This window comes from Cnephaeus nilssonii, assembly GCF_951640355.1.
Source record: "Cnephaeus nilssonii genome assembly, chromosome: 7".
NCBI lineage: Eukaryota > Metazoa > Chordata > Mammalia > Chiroptera > Vespertilionidae > Cnephaeus > Cnephaeus nilssonii.
In genome coordinates, this window is record NC_137078.1 from 21,470,662 (window position 1) to 21,487,689 (window position 17,028).

Sequence of the window (17,028 nt, forward strand, 5' to 3'; positions counted from 1 at the left end):
AAAACCTATCTGGCCAAGGTCTTTCTGTACACCAGGCCCAGGACAGATGCTTTACAAATGTCACAGACTCTGCTCCCCTGCCTCCAGTGTATTATCCTCAGCATTTCACGCAGAAACAAAGGGGAGATAACCTGGCCCTGGTGAGAAGGTGGCAGAACTAGAATTCAATCCCAGGTCTCCCTCCACCTCGCTCATTCGACTTTATATAAGGGCCACTGTGTATCTCATCTTCCCTTTTGTATCTTTCTTAGACTTTGGTTCTGTTTGGATACAGATCATCATGTAAATTCCACGTGGTGCTTTAGAGAGAATTAAAGGAAGCAACTAAACTGCCTACCCCTCTGGGAAACTGCTTTTTTTCTATTGTTCTCCCAAAGTAAAGCTATCACATAGACAGTATGCTAAGCTGGCCAAAAATGCAATTTGAAAAATTGCCTTTGCGATTGGCGATGGCATTGACTTGGCAGGGAGTGAGGTCTGAGCTGCTCTGCTATAGATTATGCCGGAGGCCTCAGATCTCTCCCCTCTCAGACTCTGCCTTCCTCCTGGGACGCTCTGTGTGAAGCAGACCCCTGTGCTCTGAACAACAATCCTTTGACCTCATACCTCTCTTGTTTGGGCCATTGCAGGCCTTCCAACAGAAACAGGCTGGTTTAAGTTTAGCAACCTGGTGAGCTTAATATGGCTTTGGCAAGAAAACCTCAACACAAAAGAGCTCAGTTAGTCGGCCAAGAATAGCAAGGGACAAAATAAACTCATTTTTAAAATAATACATGGGAAGGAAGAAAAAAAGAGAAGAGGGAGGGAAGAAGAATGATTGTAAAGAAGGAAGAGGTGAAATAAGGAAAAAAGAAAACAAGAAAGGAAGGAAGACAAAGGTTGCGGAAGTCAAATAAGTCATCATCTTAATATGTGCCAATAGCAAGTTGAGTAGAAAGAAGGTGGTGTGAGATAGGAGATGAACTCACAGGCACCGACCTCTCTTGAGCTCCTTCATCCTATCTCTCTTTACTGTTACCATGTAATACCTAATAATACTTAATACTAAGAATAAGCATTTTTCATTAATTGACATAGACATAGCCAATCATTCTGCCAAGCACCTTATAGACATGATCTATGTAAAGTCTACAATATTCTCATCCCCTTTTTTCAGAGAAGGAACCCGAGGCTCACAGGGGTAAGTGAGCCCCTTGCCCAGCGGCAACAGCCCTGCTCTGTGTCATGTATAATACATCCAGCAGGGGGTAGCCAAGGGCTGATCCCCAGGACACAGAGAGCTCTTCCCAATCTTTCCCAAGACCCTGCTCTTCCCCTAGTCCTAAACCGTGTCTCCTGGCACTCCCTCCCTCCAAGTCTGAGGCTGTCCCGGGCTCTAGAGTTTCCAGAAATCGCATCAGTAATCAGTAATCATTCTAAGACTATCATAGGGTTTATTAGTATGTGTGTGTGTGTGTGTGGGGGGGGGGTGGGGAGGACTATGTATTTATTATGTGATGCATTAAGTTCTTTATTTCATTTAAACAAATATTTATTGATTCCTTAGTACATCCATTGCTATTAGTTTAGTGGTGTTGTGGAAACAAAAATAGAAAAAAAAATTAATAAACTTGAGCAACTGACAATCTAGTGGGAAAACAACTTGTACCTGGTACCAAAAGCCACTGAGACAAACCCTGGGCACCCATGAGCAAGCCATTCTCTGGTCACACCACTTAAAACAAAACAAACAAAACAAACAAACAAACAAACAAAAAAACTTTATTTGTTAGAGCAGATTGTAGTTCACAGCAAAACTGGTCAGAAAGTACAGAGTCCCTATATACCCCCTGCTCTCCTCCTCCTTCCCCCACAGCCTCCACCACTATCAGCATCTGCCACCAGAATACTACACTGGTTACAATCGAAGAATCTGCATTGACACATTGCTACAATGACTGCATTGACACATCATTATCACCCAAAACCCATCACTTTCATTCTTTAAGTTTGTGTTGTACATTCTTTAAGTTTGCACAAATGTATAACGACATGTATCCACCATTATGGTAGCATGCGGAGTAGTTTCACTGCCTAACAATCCTCTATACTTCCCTATACATCCCTCCTTCCCTCCATCCCTTGGCACCAGTGTGTTTTGTTGTGTGTGTGTGTGTGTGTGTGTGTGTGTGTGTGTGTGTGTGTGTTTTGTTTTGTTTACTGTCACCATAATTCTGTCTTTTAGTTGGAATTGTACAGTATGGAACGTTTTCAGATCAGCTCCTTTCACTTAGTAATAGACATTTAAGGCTCCTCTATATCTTTTCATGACTTCATTTCTTCTTGCACTGAACAATAGTCCATTGCATGGATGTACCACGGTTTATTTATCCATGTGCAGATTTCCATGCAGAGATTAGTTTTCAGTTCATTTGGGTAAATACCAAGGAGTATAACTGCAGGCTCCTATGGCAAAAGTAATTTCAGTTTTGTAAGAAATCACCAAGCTGTCTCCTAAAGTGGCTGTACCACTTTGCATTCCCACCAGCAATAAATGAGAGTTCTATGGCTCCACCTCCTCCCCAGCATTTGGTGTTGATCACTCTACTTTTTAAAGCACTACTACACTGAATTATGTGGAAATGACTAGAGAGCCAAAAATGACTGAGCAGCAAAACTCAATGTCACATCCTGCGGTGTTCATGTGGCAGGGTTTCTCCCCCTTACTCAAAGTCATTATACTCTTACTCTGCACAAAATACTATTAAGTTTTCTGTTTTCTCAGGCCACGAAGAATTGGAAGTGTTAAAGAGATAAAGTCACTAAAAATATAAAACAAAAGACACATGCATTAGTCCATCAACAAATAAGTCAACAAACAAGTATGACATCCTGCACTCTTTGGAGACATAACTGCACATCAGTTTGTCATAATAGGTGTTATAAGAATCACTTCAGCCCGACTGACAGGGCTCAGTGGTTGAACGATGACCTATGACCCAGGAGGTAACGGTTTAATTGCCGGTCAGGCACATGCTCCGATTATGGGCTCAATCCCCATTGGGGGGCATGCTGGAGGCAGCCAATTAATGTTTCTCTCTCGTCATTGTTGTTTCTATCTCTTTCTTCCTCTCCCTGCTTCTCTGAAATCAATAAAAATATATTTTTTAAAAGAATCACTTTAAAACACTTGTTGCAAGAAGGAAATGGTACTAGAAATATCTAGGGGGACATTTTGTCAAGTATATGATAATCTAACCACTATACTGTACACCTGAAAATAATACAAAATAATATTGAATGTAAACTGTAATTGAAAAATAAAATTAAAATTAAAAAAAGAAAGAAGTTGATGGTATTAAAGATGCCACAGCTATTAAAAACTAAGAAAATTAAGTCCCTAACTTGCAGATTTGTTGTTGGAATTCTGTGAAATGTATGTAAAATGTTTAGCACAGTGTCTGGTACATAGTAGTGCTAGTAACTATTGGCTGCTTTGCAATGATGGTGATGGTGATGATGGTGATGATGTACCAAATGGTTAAACAATTGGAAGAAGGAGAAATGGAAAGGGAAAGGTATTGGAATTCTTCAGGCATTTATTGAGATCTTACTCAAATTCAAGGAAAAGGGTATGAGGTTCCTGTTTTTAAGGAAATTCTTGTCTCACATCTATATATATAAAAAGCCAGTGTCCGTGAGGACCAAACAACTGGTCACCATGAGGTGCATTGAGCACCTCTCAGTCCCCTGCACTACCCGCCCCCCCTTGGCCCACGAGCAGGGCGGGGCGGGCGGGACTGGGGACTGGTGAGCGGGCTGAATGGCTGACATTTATGGTCCCTGCCCCTGGGGATCAGCGATGGTGAACAGAGGACTGTGGGGGGTGGTGGTGGTGGTGAGCGGACCAGGCTGGCTGTCAGGCCATTGGGATCACCAGCTCATCCTCGGCTGCTCAGGGGCTCAGGCTTGTGGGAAAGCAGGTGCCAGCGACTTCACCTCCATGCACATGCGCCAGGCTGGCCACTGATGGAACATGCTGCCCGCTCCGGGCTTCTCACGCTGGGGCAGGTAGGTCGCGGGCACGCCCCCACAGCTTCTGTCGGCGCCTCAAGCCCCAGCAGCAGCATGTTCCATTAGCGGCCTGCTGGTGCACATGCATGGAGGTGAAGTCACCTGCGCCTGCTTTCCCGCAGGCCTGAGCCCCCGAGCAGCTGGGGATGAGCTGGTGATCCCAAAAGCCTGACAGCCCAGCGGTGGAGGTAGCCGTCGGCCTGGGGTCTGGCAAACGGGCAGAAGATGGCCCTAATAGCAGGAGGCTAGGCCCTAGGAACCATACCCGCATGATTTTGTGCACTGGGCCTCTAGTATCATATAATTATAATAGAAAGTGATATATAACACATTTTATAACAAATTTACAAAAGTTGTGTGAAAACATAGATGAGAATACTATTCATTTTGACAGCAAGACCAGGAAAAGCTACAGTAAATGTTTGGGCTAAGCTGGAAGGATTTTGCTGTTTGGTGAGGGGTAGTAGGCATTTTAAGAGAGAACATTCCAGGCAAAGGAAGCAGACTTTAAACAAAGGTATGAAATCATGGAAATCGTGGCACCGTCAAGTATGAAGACCAGGGTAAAATAAAAAATGAATAGCCAAGTGATGGGCAGAAAGTTTCCCAGTAGCCAGTTGAAGGTTGCCTATGAATCACATCAGAGTATGCCTGTGGATCACAGCAAAGGGTTTTATTTGAAAGGCAGTGCATTGCTATTAAAAGCTTTAAGTTGAGAAGCTACATGATTGAATGTCTACTTTCAGTGCATGATCCCAATGAAGGCAAGATGGAGAATGAACTTGAATGAGTAGACAGTGGAGACAGGGAGACCTGGCAGGGGTTCTTGGGATCATCTGGGTTGTAGCAGGAGCCCTGGGACTTGAGAAGAAGTGACAGGTAGACTTGATAAGACTTAGTGGTCTACTCAGTGGGATGCAAGGAGAGTGCAGAGAGTGTGTGGAAATTACAATCAAGCATGGCTCTGAGGTCCCCAACTTGGGCAATTGGGGCAACCCAAGGAAGGAACTTGCTATGAACCAGATATATATATTAATATCTTCACGAATTCTCTGGTGGCATGAAAGGAGCTGCATCATTAATACCATTTAAATTCTAAACTTATTTAATATTTTCTTGCTCCATTCAATAAAACACTGTTTGAATTGTGCCATAAGGCTAGAATCAAATGAATGCAACTTATTGTTCTAAAATTTCCAAGGAGAGATAGACAACTATACTCAAAGAATAATTTCCAAACCAAAAATGATCAAATATAGTCAGGGGCAGGGCCATCTACTGTGGTGGTCACTAGCCACATATGGCTATTGAGCACATGAAATGTAGTTACTCCTAAATAAGATGTGATAGTATAGGTTTCAGAAATGTAGGATAAAGAAAATATTACAAAGTATTTTGTTAATAATTTTTGTATTGATTACATATTGAAATATTTTGGATAGATTTCATTAAATAAAATATACTACCAAAATTAATTTCACCAGTGTTTTTTTCTTTTTTTTAATGCAGCTATTAGAAAATGTAAAATTATATGTATGGCTCACATTATATTCTATTGGACAGTGCTGGTCTAGGAAATTCAAGCTTTGCAATGTCAATATTTGATGACTTTATATAGGCCAAGGTTATATTTTATATTATTGCTTATCTTTCTATTACTGGGGAAGGTCTCACCACCTGATGTTTTCAAATATCTTCCTATGTATCTTTATATCATAAAAAGTAGTTGCCATAGCAACTGCCACAACACATTGTGTTTACTACACCTGGAGGGAGAGATTTAAACAGTCATCAATCTGTCATTTAAGCATACACATTTATAATTTTTTCATGCGTATCTGGGTCTTCCTTTGCAAAGCAGAGCACTGAGCATAAGAGACCTGACTTCTAATTTCTGCCTGTGTCACTGGCTTCCTTGGGTTTGTATAAAGAGAATATAACCTATTTCATATCCCTTCAGGGGAATATTTGGATATTCCAAATATTAAAAGTATTTTGAAAGATATTCTTAGGGCACCTTATCAATCTAATGTCACACAGTTTAATGTAGTAATGGCATCTAATATTCCTTACAGTGCTGGAGACAGGCAGGAAAGACCAGCAGGTTTCCTCTGATTGATATGGGCATGGGCATGGAGGGGGGGAGAGCTTGTGGGGGGGGGGGGGATACAGAAGAGAGAAAAGAGGCCAGACTGGGATAAAGCAAAAGAAGGTTCATCAGTATTAGCATTTGTTACCACAGACTTTAACAGTCCTTTCAAGTACTGTGTTTTCCATGTATAGGACTCCCCCATGTATAAGACGCCCCCTACTTTTCCAACCCAAAATTTAAAAATCAATATTTTAAACAGTTTGCTGGTTTTCCTCTTAATGCCTTCTTCTTTTTTGGCATCTTAAGGAGTTGTTCTTCCTGTTTTCTCCACTGCCTCCACTACACTCAGTGGAAGGAGGTCCAAATTGTCTCTCTGCAGCTCGATTTCCATGCTCTTTTGCATAGCTGATTACATTCAGTTTGAACTTTGCAGAGTAAGACAATCGCTTACCAGTATTTATCTTTTTATCTTTTGACATCTTTATGGGCTCAGAACATTCAGGTCCCTGTTGCATCTGCGCACTCTCCACCTCCACCTCCAATTACAGCAGCAGCTGATGTCAGTAACAATAAGGCTCGTGATTGGAGGAAGCCTGTTTGACAAGGTATGGGCAGCTATGCACCCCAGTGGCTCCCTCCTCATCTGACTTCCATGTATAAGACACCCCTCAATTTTCAGCCTAATGATTTTAGAAAAAATAGCGTCTTATACACGGAAAAATACGGTACTTCCCATATTCAGCCACAGGGGGCTCCACTGGCTGGGAGACTGAGAGCCCAGAGCCCCTCGGCATATAGTTCATCCCAGCTCTGACATGGGAAAAGTGAACAGGTTGGAGTGTTTTATGTTGATCATCCTGTTTCAGGGCGCTCTAAATGTTATGCTTATTTACGCTATTTAAGTTTCTGCATGAGCCTGTCACTCATGGGTCAATTATGTTTTAACATGCTTGCTCTTCAATATGCATTTGGACAAAGATGACTGAAAGGGAAATTGGAACAGACTGAAATGATTCTTATTACCGTGAAGGTGGCTTTAAAATACTCACATGGATTGGCCTTAGGGATTTCAATGTGGTTGAAAGTAGAGGCTGGTGGCTCAGCCTCTAAGAGGTATTTGCAAAGCACGTATGCAGTTTTCAGTTGGCCATTATGCTTGTTTGAGGTAGTTGGAGAGGGTTTATGAGGACCAAGGTCAGAGCTAAAGACCCCTCAACCCAAGCTACCCCTTTGGTATTTCATGGAACATGGATGTGTGGCAAAAGCAATAAACCGTCTGTGTGTTAGATTTTGTTACACATGTGTCATAAATCTATGTGAGGCTTTCCCACTGATGCTGCACCCTAGCATCTGAAAATTCACTCAGTGGTTTATCTAACCTATGGGCAGCCGCCCTAAAAGAAAATCAAGAAACTGCTAGTTACACCTTAGATGTTACATCTTGAGAAATCCCTAACTCAGCAGCGGCATTTAGGAGTTCCTTGACCCAAAAGGAATCAAACCAATGGGAAATAAAAATATGAGGCAAAAATGTAGCACCTCCTGCCTAGTTTTAAGAATGGTTAATTGTCATTGTTTTTTAGTGTCTTCCTTTCAGCCTCTCCATCCACTCCGTGGGGAGGGGGAGGTTGGTGGAGAAGAGAGAGGGAGTGTGGCTTTCTGGTCAGAACTCAAATAGCACAGTTTGAATTATATAATGGAGCTGCTGGGAGTCAGGTGACAGGCTCACTGAGTAATTCCCTGCAGAAGGAGACAAACTGCATGTTAAAAAGCTCAACAAATACTAAAAAAAAAAAAAGGAAGAAGAAGGGAAGGGAACAAGGAAGGAAGGAAGGAAGGAAGGAAGGAAGGAAGGAAGGAAGGAAGGAAGGAAGGAAGGAAGGGAGGAAGGAAGGAGGGAGGGAGGGAGGGAGGGAGGGAGGGAGGGAGCCCAGGCCTTGAGTTAAGGACTTCCAAGCTGCAGTTTCCTCTGAATTCACTCCAGGCAGAAACAGCTGGGCAGGTGGGCTGAGTCTGAGACCTGCAGAGGCTGCAGAGGGTCTGGTTTGGATCATAGACTTACTTTCTCTTTCATTTCGAAAATGCTCCCTGCTTCCGAAACTGGTTGCCGCCAATGTCAAGTAAAACGTATGACTCCTTGGAGACTCCAACCAGGTTTTTAAGAACTGAGGTTTTGCGAAGGTAAACAGCGATCCAACAGGCTGGGTGCAGGGAACGCCAGCAAGAGTCTGCCAACTTGTTCTGGGATCTGAATGAGCCTGGAGAAACCATCTGTGGTGGGGGTTTCAGGTTAGGAAAGGGATCAGATGGACCCTTCCTGCCTCGATGGGTGGCCACCCCGCCGTCCATGGTGAGTGTTGACCCCCTTCCCTGCCCCATTTCATCCCAGGTAGGAGCTGGCAGCAGTCAGGGAATTGGCAGGGGCGGCCCGGGGGCCCTGCAGGGAGGCGAAAGGGCTGCCTGGCACCGAAAGGCTGGCTGGGCGTGTGTAGCATGTGTATTCAGAGCCCACACTTGAGGAGACTGTTGCTCAGCCTAAGAAAGCACAGTTATCGGAGAGCCGGGAAACAGCCAGGAGGAGGCTCCGTGGGAGAGCAAAGAGCTTTGGGAAATCTGTAAGGTAGGCACTGGAGTTTTAAATAATTGATTGCCTTTTGTGTGTTTGTTAGTTGGATTTTGTATTGGTTTTGTTCGGTTTAGGGAATTTTTCCTTTTTGGAGTTGCCAATATTGGTTGGTTTGTTTTTACAGTCCTCGGATAGGCTCCTGGGCTGTGCTGGAGCTCACAGGGGCTGTGCAGATGCCTGGAAGTCAGAGGAGCTGGATAAGGAACTGGGGATGTTTTTCAGACCTAGGAGATTCACTTGCAAATCCCACCGTGATGGAGACTTGCTGGGAGCCCTGGACGCCTGCTGAGGCAGACAGCTTAGGAACCCCGGGGGAGTTTCTGATTTAAAGAGACAGCAAAGGGAAAATGGAATCAGCAATTGATATTTTGGGGAAAGTGGGTCTGGGGAGAAGTTGTTGATGATTTAAAAAAAAAAAATAAGATAACTGGGAAAATAAAAGGACTAGATAAAGGAATAGGTTTGGTGGGACCCCATCTGGGGCTATGGCATTTTGAGATAAAATTTGGCATGGAAATAAAAATCCATACGGGGCCTGATAACAGCTCCCTGGGCGTGAAGAAGCAGTGCTACAATGGATCTTTTTCCCACGGACTCCTAGACAACCTGAGAAATAGGCAAGGCTTTCGTTTGCAGGAGTTTATTTCTAGTTGTTGTTCTTTTTTGGCCACATGAGGTGCTCTAAACAAAATATGGTGATGTGAGAAACAGGCCTAGAAAGAGACTCAAGTGTTTGCTGCCCTCACTCCTTCCCCACCAAACTCCCAGTCTGGAGCAAATTATATGAGTTCATTGCTTCTAATATAAACAACTCTGTAGAATGGCACAGTTATCGCTGCAAGAGAATATTTGGATATTAGAATAAAATGGAACTTGAATCAGAGGTTCTTAAATCTTTGAGATTATGGACCACATTTGGGATTCGAAAAGTATCTCTACTGCAGCCTCATCACCTCCATCTCTTCTGATGCTCGACAAACAAAACTAAAAAATAACCACAAAGCCAAAAGGCATAGCATGAGCTTTCTAATTAAAGCCCCTTTTGCAATGGCAGCCCCTTAAGAAAGCACTGCTTAAGTAGTTCCTATCAGCACAGTGAGTTCTTTTTCTCCAGATTTCCATCAGTTGAAAATTGCTGGAAACCTGCATTTTTGCACTCCAGTAATGTAATGAGGTCTGGGCTTCATAAGAATGACCAGCATACACTACACAACCCGTCCGTGCCTTCTACATCACAGAGGATAACAGATGCGCTACATAGCTTGGAGTGCACTGCTTTGCACTCTCATTCTCTGAAATTTGTAATCTGCCTAAGTCATGGCACCTACATCATCCTCCCTAAGAACTGGGACTTGGGTCTTACAAAGGATGTTTGTGTTACTTTTCAGTCTCAGGGACAGTCAGAAATGCAGTTGTTTGGGTGTCCATTTCTGGCACAGTTCAGTGGTTTATGGGACAACTAGTCAGAAGATGTGAAATAGGACAACTGTTGAAAATCCAGTCATCAGAATAATAGAGATATTTTTAAAGCATACACTTTTTGTGCTCAGACTGACTTGAGTTTGCATTTCTATTCTGCAACCTATTCAGTGAGTGACACTGGGGGCAAGTGTCCTGACCTCTCTAAGGCTCCATTTCTTTCTCTATAAAATTGGATAGTAACAGTGCAAACCTCATACATTGTATGGGAAATAAATAAAATAATGTATTAATAGAACAACACATAATACAGTGTCTAGCATAATCAGCACCTAGTAAATGTACCTGCTATTATTAGTGTTATTTATGGGACCTAGTTACCAGAAAATACTTGAAAAACCAGAAGGTAAAGAATATGTTGTGCAAATTCAGATCAACATTCCTGATCTTCAAAATGTTCGGAAATTAAGCCATGAGCATTTCTATTCTTCTTTATGAGGAGGCATCATGGTCCCTATGTTTTGGACAGAAGAGTTCATTGAACTGGTTTAAGCCACACAGACATCAGTGGCGGCAGCAGGTGGGCAATATTTGTCTGCAGACTCTCTGCTCCTAATGCCTTGATCATGCTGCTCCTGATGACCCGCTGGGGGACACACCAAGGTTGGCCCAGCCGAGGCAGAGTAGCTCTTGTCTCTGAAGAGCCTCAAACACTTTCCCATGGAATTAGTTGTGGTTTGGCAGGCTTGGTTTGTCCTACTTCAGCCCTGGCTCTGAATCTGCTGGACTCAGGCTACAGATGTTCATCTGCCAGCTCAGGCAGATGTGCGAGCGTGATCATGGCTACCCAGTTATAAGCTTCCGCTAGGACAGCACAGAACCTGCTACCCTTGTCTAGCCCCCTGAGTACTGAGTTCTTGTTTTCTCCTTGTAGTCTCCTAACATGGGGATGTCATGCCTCCCATAGAGCAAACTGCCAACCATAGACAGTAAGTCCTCACTTGACATTATCCATAGATCCTGTGACTTTAAGCAAAACAACATATAACAAAGGCAATTTTACCATAGACTAGTTGATATAAATAAGAGTTAAGTTCCTACTACCAAAGTTATAATGAAACAATGTTGTTCTAAATGACAAATTTGAGGACCTGCTGTATTATAAAGTTGAAGACAGTCATATAATGAACCTAAAGGGCGAAAATGTCAGAAGGCCTTTACTTTTACATTCCATGGGTATCCAGCCACCTGTAAAATGCAGAATCCACAGTTATAGGGCAGGGGTTAAGAGAAGGGATTTCATGGGAGGTCTTCCAGGTTAAGCCTGGGCTTCTCAATGAAACTACTCGAATCAAAAGTCCCCCCTGGGATTAGTCATCAAATGGCAGAGTGATGAATAGTGTAGTATCATCAACTAAGTAATCCACCACAAAGACAACACCAAACTCTAAAATTAAGATAAACAGCAAAAAAAGGCTCATAGAATTACAGAAAAAAATAAGGTATATGATTCAAAAATAAAGAAACAATTTTTTCTTTTTTTAAAATATATTTTTATTGATTTCAGAGAGTAAGGGAGAGGGAGAGAGAGATAGAAACATCAATGATGAGAGAATCATTGATCGGCTGCCTCCTGCACACCCCATACTGGGGATTGAGCCCGTAACCTGGGCATGTGCCTTTGACTGGAATCGAACCCAGGAGCCTTCAGTCCACAGGCCGACACTCTATCCACTGAGCCAAACTAGCTAGGGCAGAAACAAATTTTTAAATGTAAAAGCACCCTAACCTTGGAAATATGTATTGTAATGCTAAGGAGAAAGAAAAAGGAGTGAAAAGGAGAAACAACAGAGACTGGGATTGAAAGTCTTGGTTACAAGTTCAGTCCTATTCCCTGACTAAATCATCAGTTGAATCTGTTTTCTCATTTATAAAATGATTAAAAAAAATTATTGCCCAACTCCCAAGGTTGCTGATAGAAAAAAATGAGATGACGTGTCAAAACTGAAGAAATGACAACAACCTTAGAGCATTCCCCTCAACAACTCGATCTCCACCTGGAACTATCACACAGGTATTAATAACTGTATAGGATTAAAGGAAATTGACGCTCCCCCCCCCAAAAAAAAAGCAAGACACAATGTGTGTGTAACTAAGAAATATGATTTTTTTCTTAATAATAGGGAAGAAAATCACTGGATAATCCATAACCAATAACTATTGTATTAGTTTGCTAAGGCTGCCATAACAAAACACCATGAACTGGGTGGCTTAACCAACAGAAATTTATTTTCTCACAGCTCTGGAGGCCAGAAATCTAAGATCACGAAGTCTGCAGAGTTGGTTTCTCCTGTGGCCTCTTCCAGTGGCTTGCAGATGGCCATCTTCTCACATGGTCTTTCCTCTCTCTGTGCACATCCTTGGTGTCTCTTCCAGTCCTATCAGGTTAGGACCCCACCCATATGACCTCATTTAACTTTGATAACCTCCTTCTAGGCTCTATCTCTAAATACAGTCATATTTTAAGATACTAGGGGTTAGGGCTTCAGCATAAGAATTTTGGGGACATAGCCCATAACTTCTCATTAAGCCCGGCCAGTGTGGCCCAGTGGTTGAGCACTGACCTATGTGAACCAGAAAGTCCTGGTTCCATTCCCAGTCAGGGAACATGCCCGGGTTACTGGCTTGATCCCCAATGTGGGGCATGCAGGAGGCAGCCGGTCAATGATTGCCTTTGTTATTAACCAGCACACCATAACAGAACATATGCTAATTTCTGCAACTACTAAATAATTTGACTGGATTTAATTATTAAATAATTTAGTAGTTGCAGAAATTAGCATATGTTCTGTTATGGTGTGCTGGTTAATAACAAAGGTTAAACATGTCAAAGTTACTTAAAAGAATTATCCTCCTAATCGCCCTTGCATTTCACGTGAATATAGCTATGGTTTATTTGGAAAGCATGCTCATGCTATTTGTTTGCTCAATTTGGATCATCTGGCATAAAAATACGTGGTCTTCGTTTTGCTTTTCATCTCAGATATCAATTATCTTTGAACTTTTTTTTTAAGACATGAAATTTCTTTTTTAGTTTCCTAAATCTGATTGCTGAGACTTATTTAGCTATTTCCTCGACAGGTAAAGAAATTAAATATTCCCCCCAACACTTAGGTATAAGGGCTATTTCCACTGTGCCTGGGGACAAAGGGTGTTTTGTTTATTTATCATATTTAAAAAAAACTTGTTAACGATATATAATAGGAAAATACTCCTATATCAGCATCTTGGGCCCCTTGTTTCTATGTAAAATGCCCCGCCAAGATGTCCAGAAGGTGAGCATACTTTCTGACCACATGGAAGATACTCTCCAGAGCTGTGACACTCCATCCAAACGCCTCTGCCCACAGAGTTCAAATGCTAGAAACAGCAAGAACAGTTAGCTTAATCTCTGTAGGTAAGTGGGAAAGGGTTCACCTACAAGAGAGCTTCTATTCTTTGAAATAACCCAAGTGTGAAACCCTTCCTTTATGAATCAAAAAGAAACCTCTTGAACTGTTCTAAAACCAAAAGAGAGAAAGAGAATTGCAATGCAGCTGGAAACTACTCCCTACTCAGTCAACTGAAACTCTTAGATGAAGAAACTCTGCATTTGTATAGAGATCTGGTAACTCAAGAACAAAGGCTAAGACAAAAAAAAAAAGACTGAGAAATCTTTGTCCTCTTCCTAAATTGCCAAAGCATAAAAGGGGAACTGGGAAAAGTGAAGCCATGTTCAATTCAACAAACACTCAAAACAATCTTTCAAATATTCTGGACAAAAAAAAAGTCCAAAGTATATTTTGTAAAACCCAAGGGAAATTCACTCCATATGTTTCTGATTCACTTACAGTTTAATCATCAAAATATTGCTTTGCAAGGACTAGTTATATCCAAGAAACCTTTTATGAGCCATTTTAAGACATTGTCTTGAACACAGGAAGCCCTGTTTTGCCAAGAACTAACAGATGCCTGAGCAGAGGCTCTGGACTTGGTCCTGGGGGCAGAGCCCTGGATACTGAGATGTGCAGATCAGACAGCGCTGACTGTATAGGCTCTGTGGGGAATCTGTGCTGTGTATCTCTCTCCACTCACGAGAATAAGAAAAACCCTTCAGGAGAAATAACCCAGGGGAAGGCAACCATTGGCTACTGTGATTTCCACTCAAATTCATTCCCATTCATGGAATCTCATGCCCCATTCACCATATTCCATTTGCTAAATGATAATACAGGTGATAATGTCTCTACTGAAATTATATTGTTAATATCTTAGTCCTCAGAAACCTAAGGTAGAATTTCATTAATGAGATTTGAAAACAGCAGCGTCAGACTAGCTATTGACCTAGCAATAGAAAAAGAAAAAAAAATTTTTTTATTTTTGGGTTTTTTTAATGAACTAAAATCCTCAGATGACTTTAAATAAAATAATGTTTATGCTGCTTTCTCTCTTGTTGCCCTTCATCAGCAGTTTTCAAAGTTGCCTGGTTAGTGAAAATTCTCTGAGCCCCCCTCAGACCTGCTGGTCCCAGGGGTTCTGAGATTCCAGTTGACTTCAGAATCATTGAGTGCTACTTTTAAAACAGAACTGCTAGACCCCACCCATGATTTATGATTAGATAGGTCTGGACGTGACCCGAGAACTTGTATTTCTAACAAGTTCCCAGCTGAGGCTACTGGTCTGGGGACCCACTTGGAGAAGGACTACCTACACCCTCACTACTGGTTTGCAGTTGAGTGACAGGAGATGGGTGCTAAAGCACGGTGTAAGTTGAGACCATTCCAGGCGCATCCACTAATGGTTACTTGGGATGTGTTTCAATGATTGAACAAGGATTCCATCTCTCAAAATTCCTGTGGACCTTTACTCATGGTCAAATAAATGAAGTAGTTTATATGATTATTGGAATGACTGTGTAAATCTGAGGCCATCGCCAAGATTCAGTTTATGAAGTGGGAGAACCCATCAGGCCAGTGTATATAGAACTTAGTGTTTAGAGATTTTCATGAATAAGACTATCTGTAAACTTTAAACTTGCATAAAAGGAGTAACTAAACTCATCTGGTGACATGAGCTTTCTCTGTTATTAAAATGTAAAAGGGCCAAAACTGGTTTGGCTCAGTGGATAGAGCGTCGGCCTGTGGACTCAAGGGTCCCAGGTTCGATTCCGGTCAAGGGCATGTACATTGGTTGCGGGCACATCCCCAGCAGGGGGTGTGCAAGAGGCAGCTGATCGATGTTTCTCTCTCATCGATGTTTCTAACTCTCTATCCCTCTCTCTTCCTCTCTGTAAAAAATCAATAAAATATATTAAAAAATAAATGTAAAAGGACGTTTATTGCATGGGTTCTTGCATAAGGAATATTGGGTGTACAGTGGGAAAAAGTCTTTGATGAGAACTGTGTAACTGACACAAGTGGACTGTCCTGATCCCAGGCCCATCGTGAAGCAGGAGCTCAGGGAAGGCATTTCAGCAGGGAGTTCTCCCGGAGTGCTGCTTTTTGATAATCTGACAATACAAACAAAGAGTTTATAGAACCTTCTAAAACACAGCGGTTTGCAAACCTTCAAATGCATTAGAGTCACCCGAGAATCTTGTTTATATGCCAGTTGTCATTCAGCAGGTCCACAGTGAGGCTCAAGGTCATTTCTAACAATCTCCAAGGTGGTGCTAATGCTGCTAGTCCTGAACCACACTTGAAGAAGCAAGGTTCCAGATTAGAGGTTCAGGACCCTGGGAAACCTTTAAAAAATGTCTGGGCCTGGGTGTGACTTGGGCATAGATATTTTTAAAGAACCACAGATGCACATTTTACAGCCAGCATGGAGGGCCTCTGACCTGGAAAAGTAGTTAATATTTCTAGGCTGCCTTTCTCAAAACCATATCTTACCTGAGTCTTTGGTGAGATTGCAGTGAATTCATACTTGACTTCTCTAGTAAGAGCCTTAAGTGCTTTTTTCTATGTTGCTGATAAAAGAAACAGTCAATACCTTAGATTCCAGATGTGCTGTAGAGTTGACAGTCAGCTATGACAATTCAGCAACCTGTTTTGTAGTCTCACCTGTACAGAAGGTCTCCCTATTTACTCAGATAAGCTAGTAATGCAGATATAAGTATGGGTACAACCAACATTGATAGTCAAATTAAAAAGTGTTTAATATGCTCAAGTACTGAGACAAATATTTGAGAACTCAGAACCTTGCACAAAATAAACATCAGGAGAAAAATTTGTCTTAAAAAATGTTAAGAGCAGATGTTACAACCTACTTGTCTCCAACATAAATAAATGTGGTATTATTTCAGTGGAACATCTGATTCTACTTACAATTGACCCATTCTTGGATGAGTCACCTGCAAAGTGCACCCCTAAGTAGCTGAATGTGCTATCTGTGGTTGGGGTAATTAAATATTGTGCACGAAACATTAGATAATGCCTGCCAAACACAACTATTTCAGTTTTAGCCTACTTGAATCCAAACTTCTCCTTTTCACAATAATTAGCCAACAATTGTAGTTACTTCTTAAGATCATTCTTAATGTCTGATAATAAAACAATGACAACACAGAAAAAGTTGTTTCCTTGTTTATTGCGGCAGATGGCTGCAGACTCAATTTGTCTAATAACTGTATCAAGTTATTTTAATATCAAATCCAAAAGAAGGGAACTTACATGCATAGCACTATTTTAAAAGTAAAATTTAATCCACTAACAAACCATTCTTACCCTCACATACCCGCCCCCCCCCCTTTTTTTTTTTGCAGAAGTATTATGGCAGGCTTTGGAGAATTAAAAACTCT

The 17,028-nt window shown here is 41.8% G+C and overlaps 1 protein-coding gene across 3 annotated transcripts in view; it reads left to right on the forward strand.

Annotated features, from left to right (window-relative positions):
- The first annotated feature begins 8,384 nt into the window (after positions 1 to 8,384).
- PHACTR1 (phosphatase and actin regulator 1) overlaps positions 8,385 to 17,028 on the forward strand; it is a 287,668-nt gene continuing 279,024 nt past the window's right edge. For 2 of the 3 annotated variants that reach the window (XM_079776162.1, XM_079776166.1), the window contains exon 1: positions 8,385 to 8,495. In XM_079776162.1, the coding sequence (XP_079632288.1) occupies positions 8,471 to 8,495 (25 nt within the window). In that variant the 5' untranslated portion in view covers positions 8,385 to 8,470. Of the gene's footprint in view, positions 8,496 to 8,693; positions 8,766 to 17,028 lie in introns of those variants that run through there. The other variant, XM_079776164.1, reaches the window with a different exon arrangement.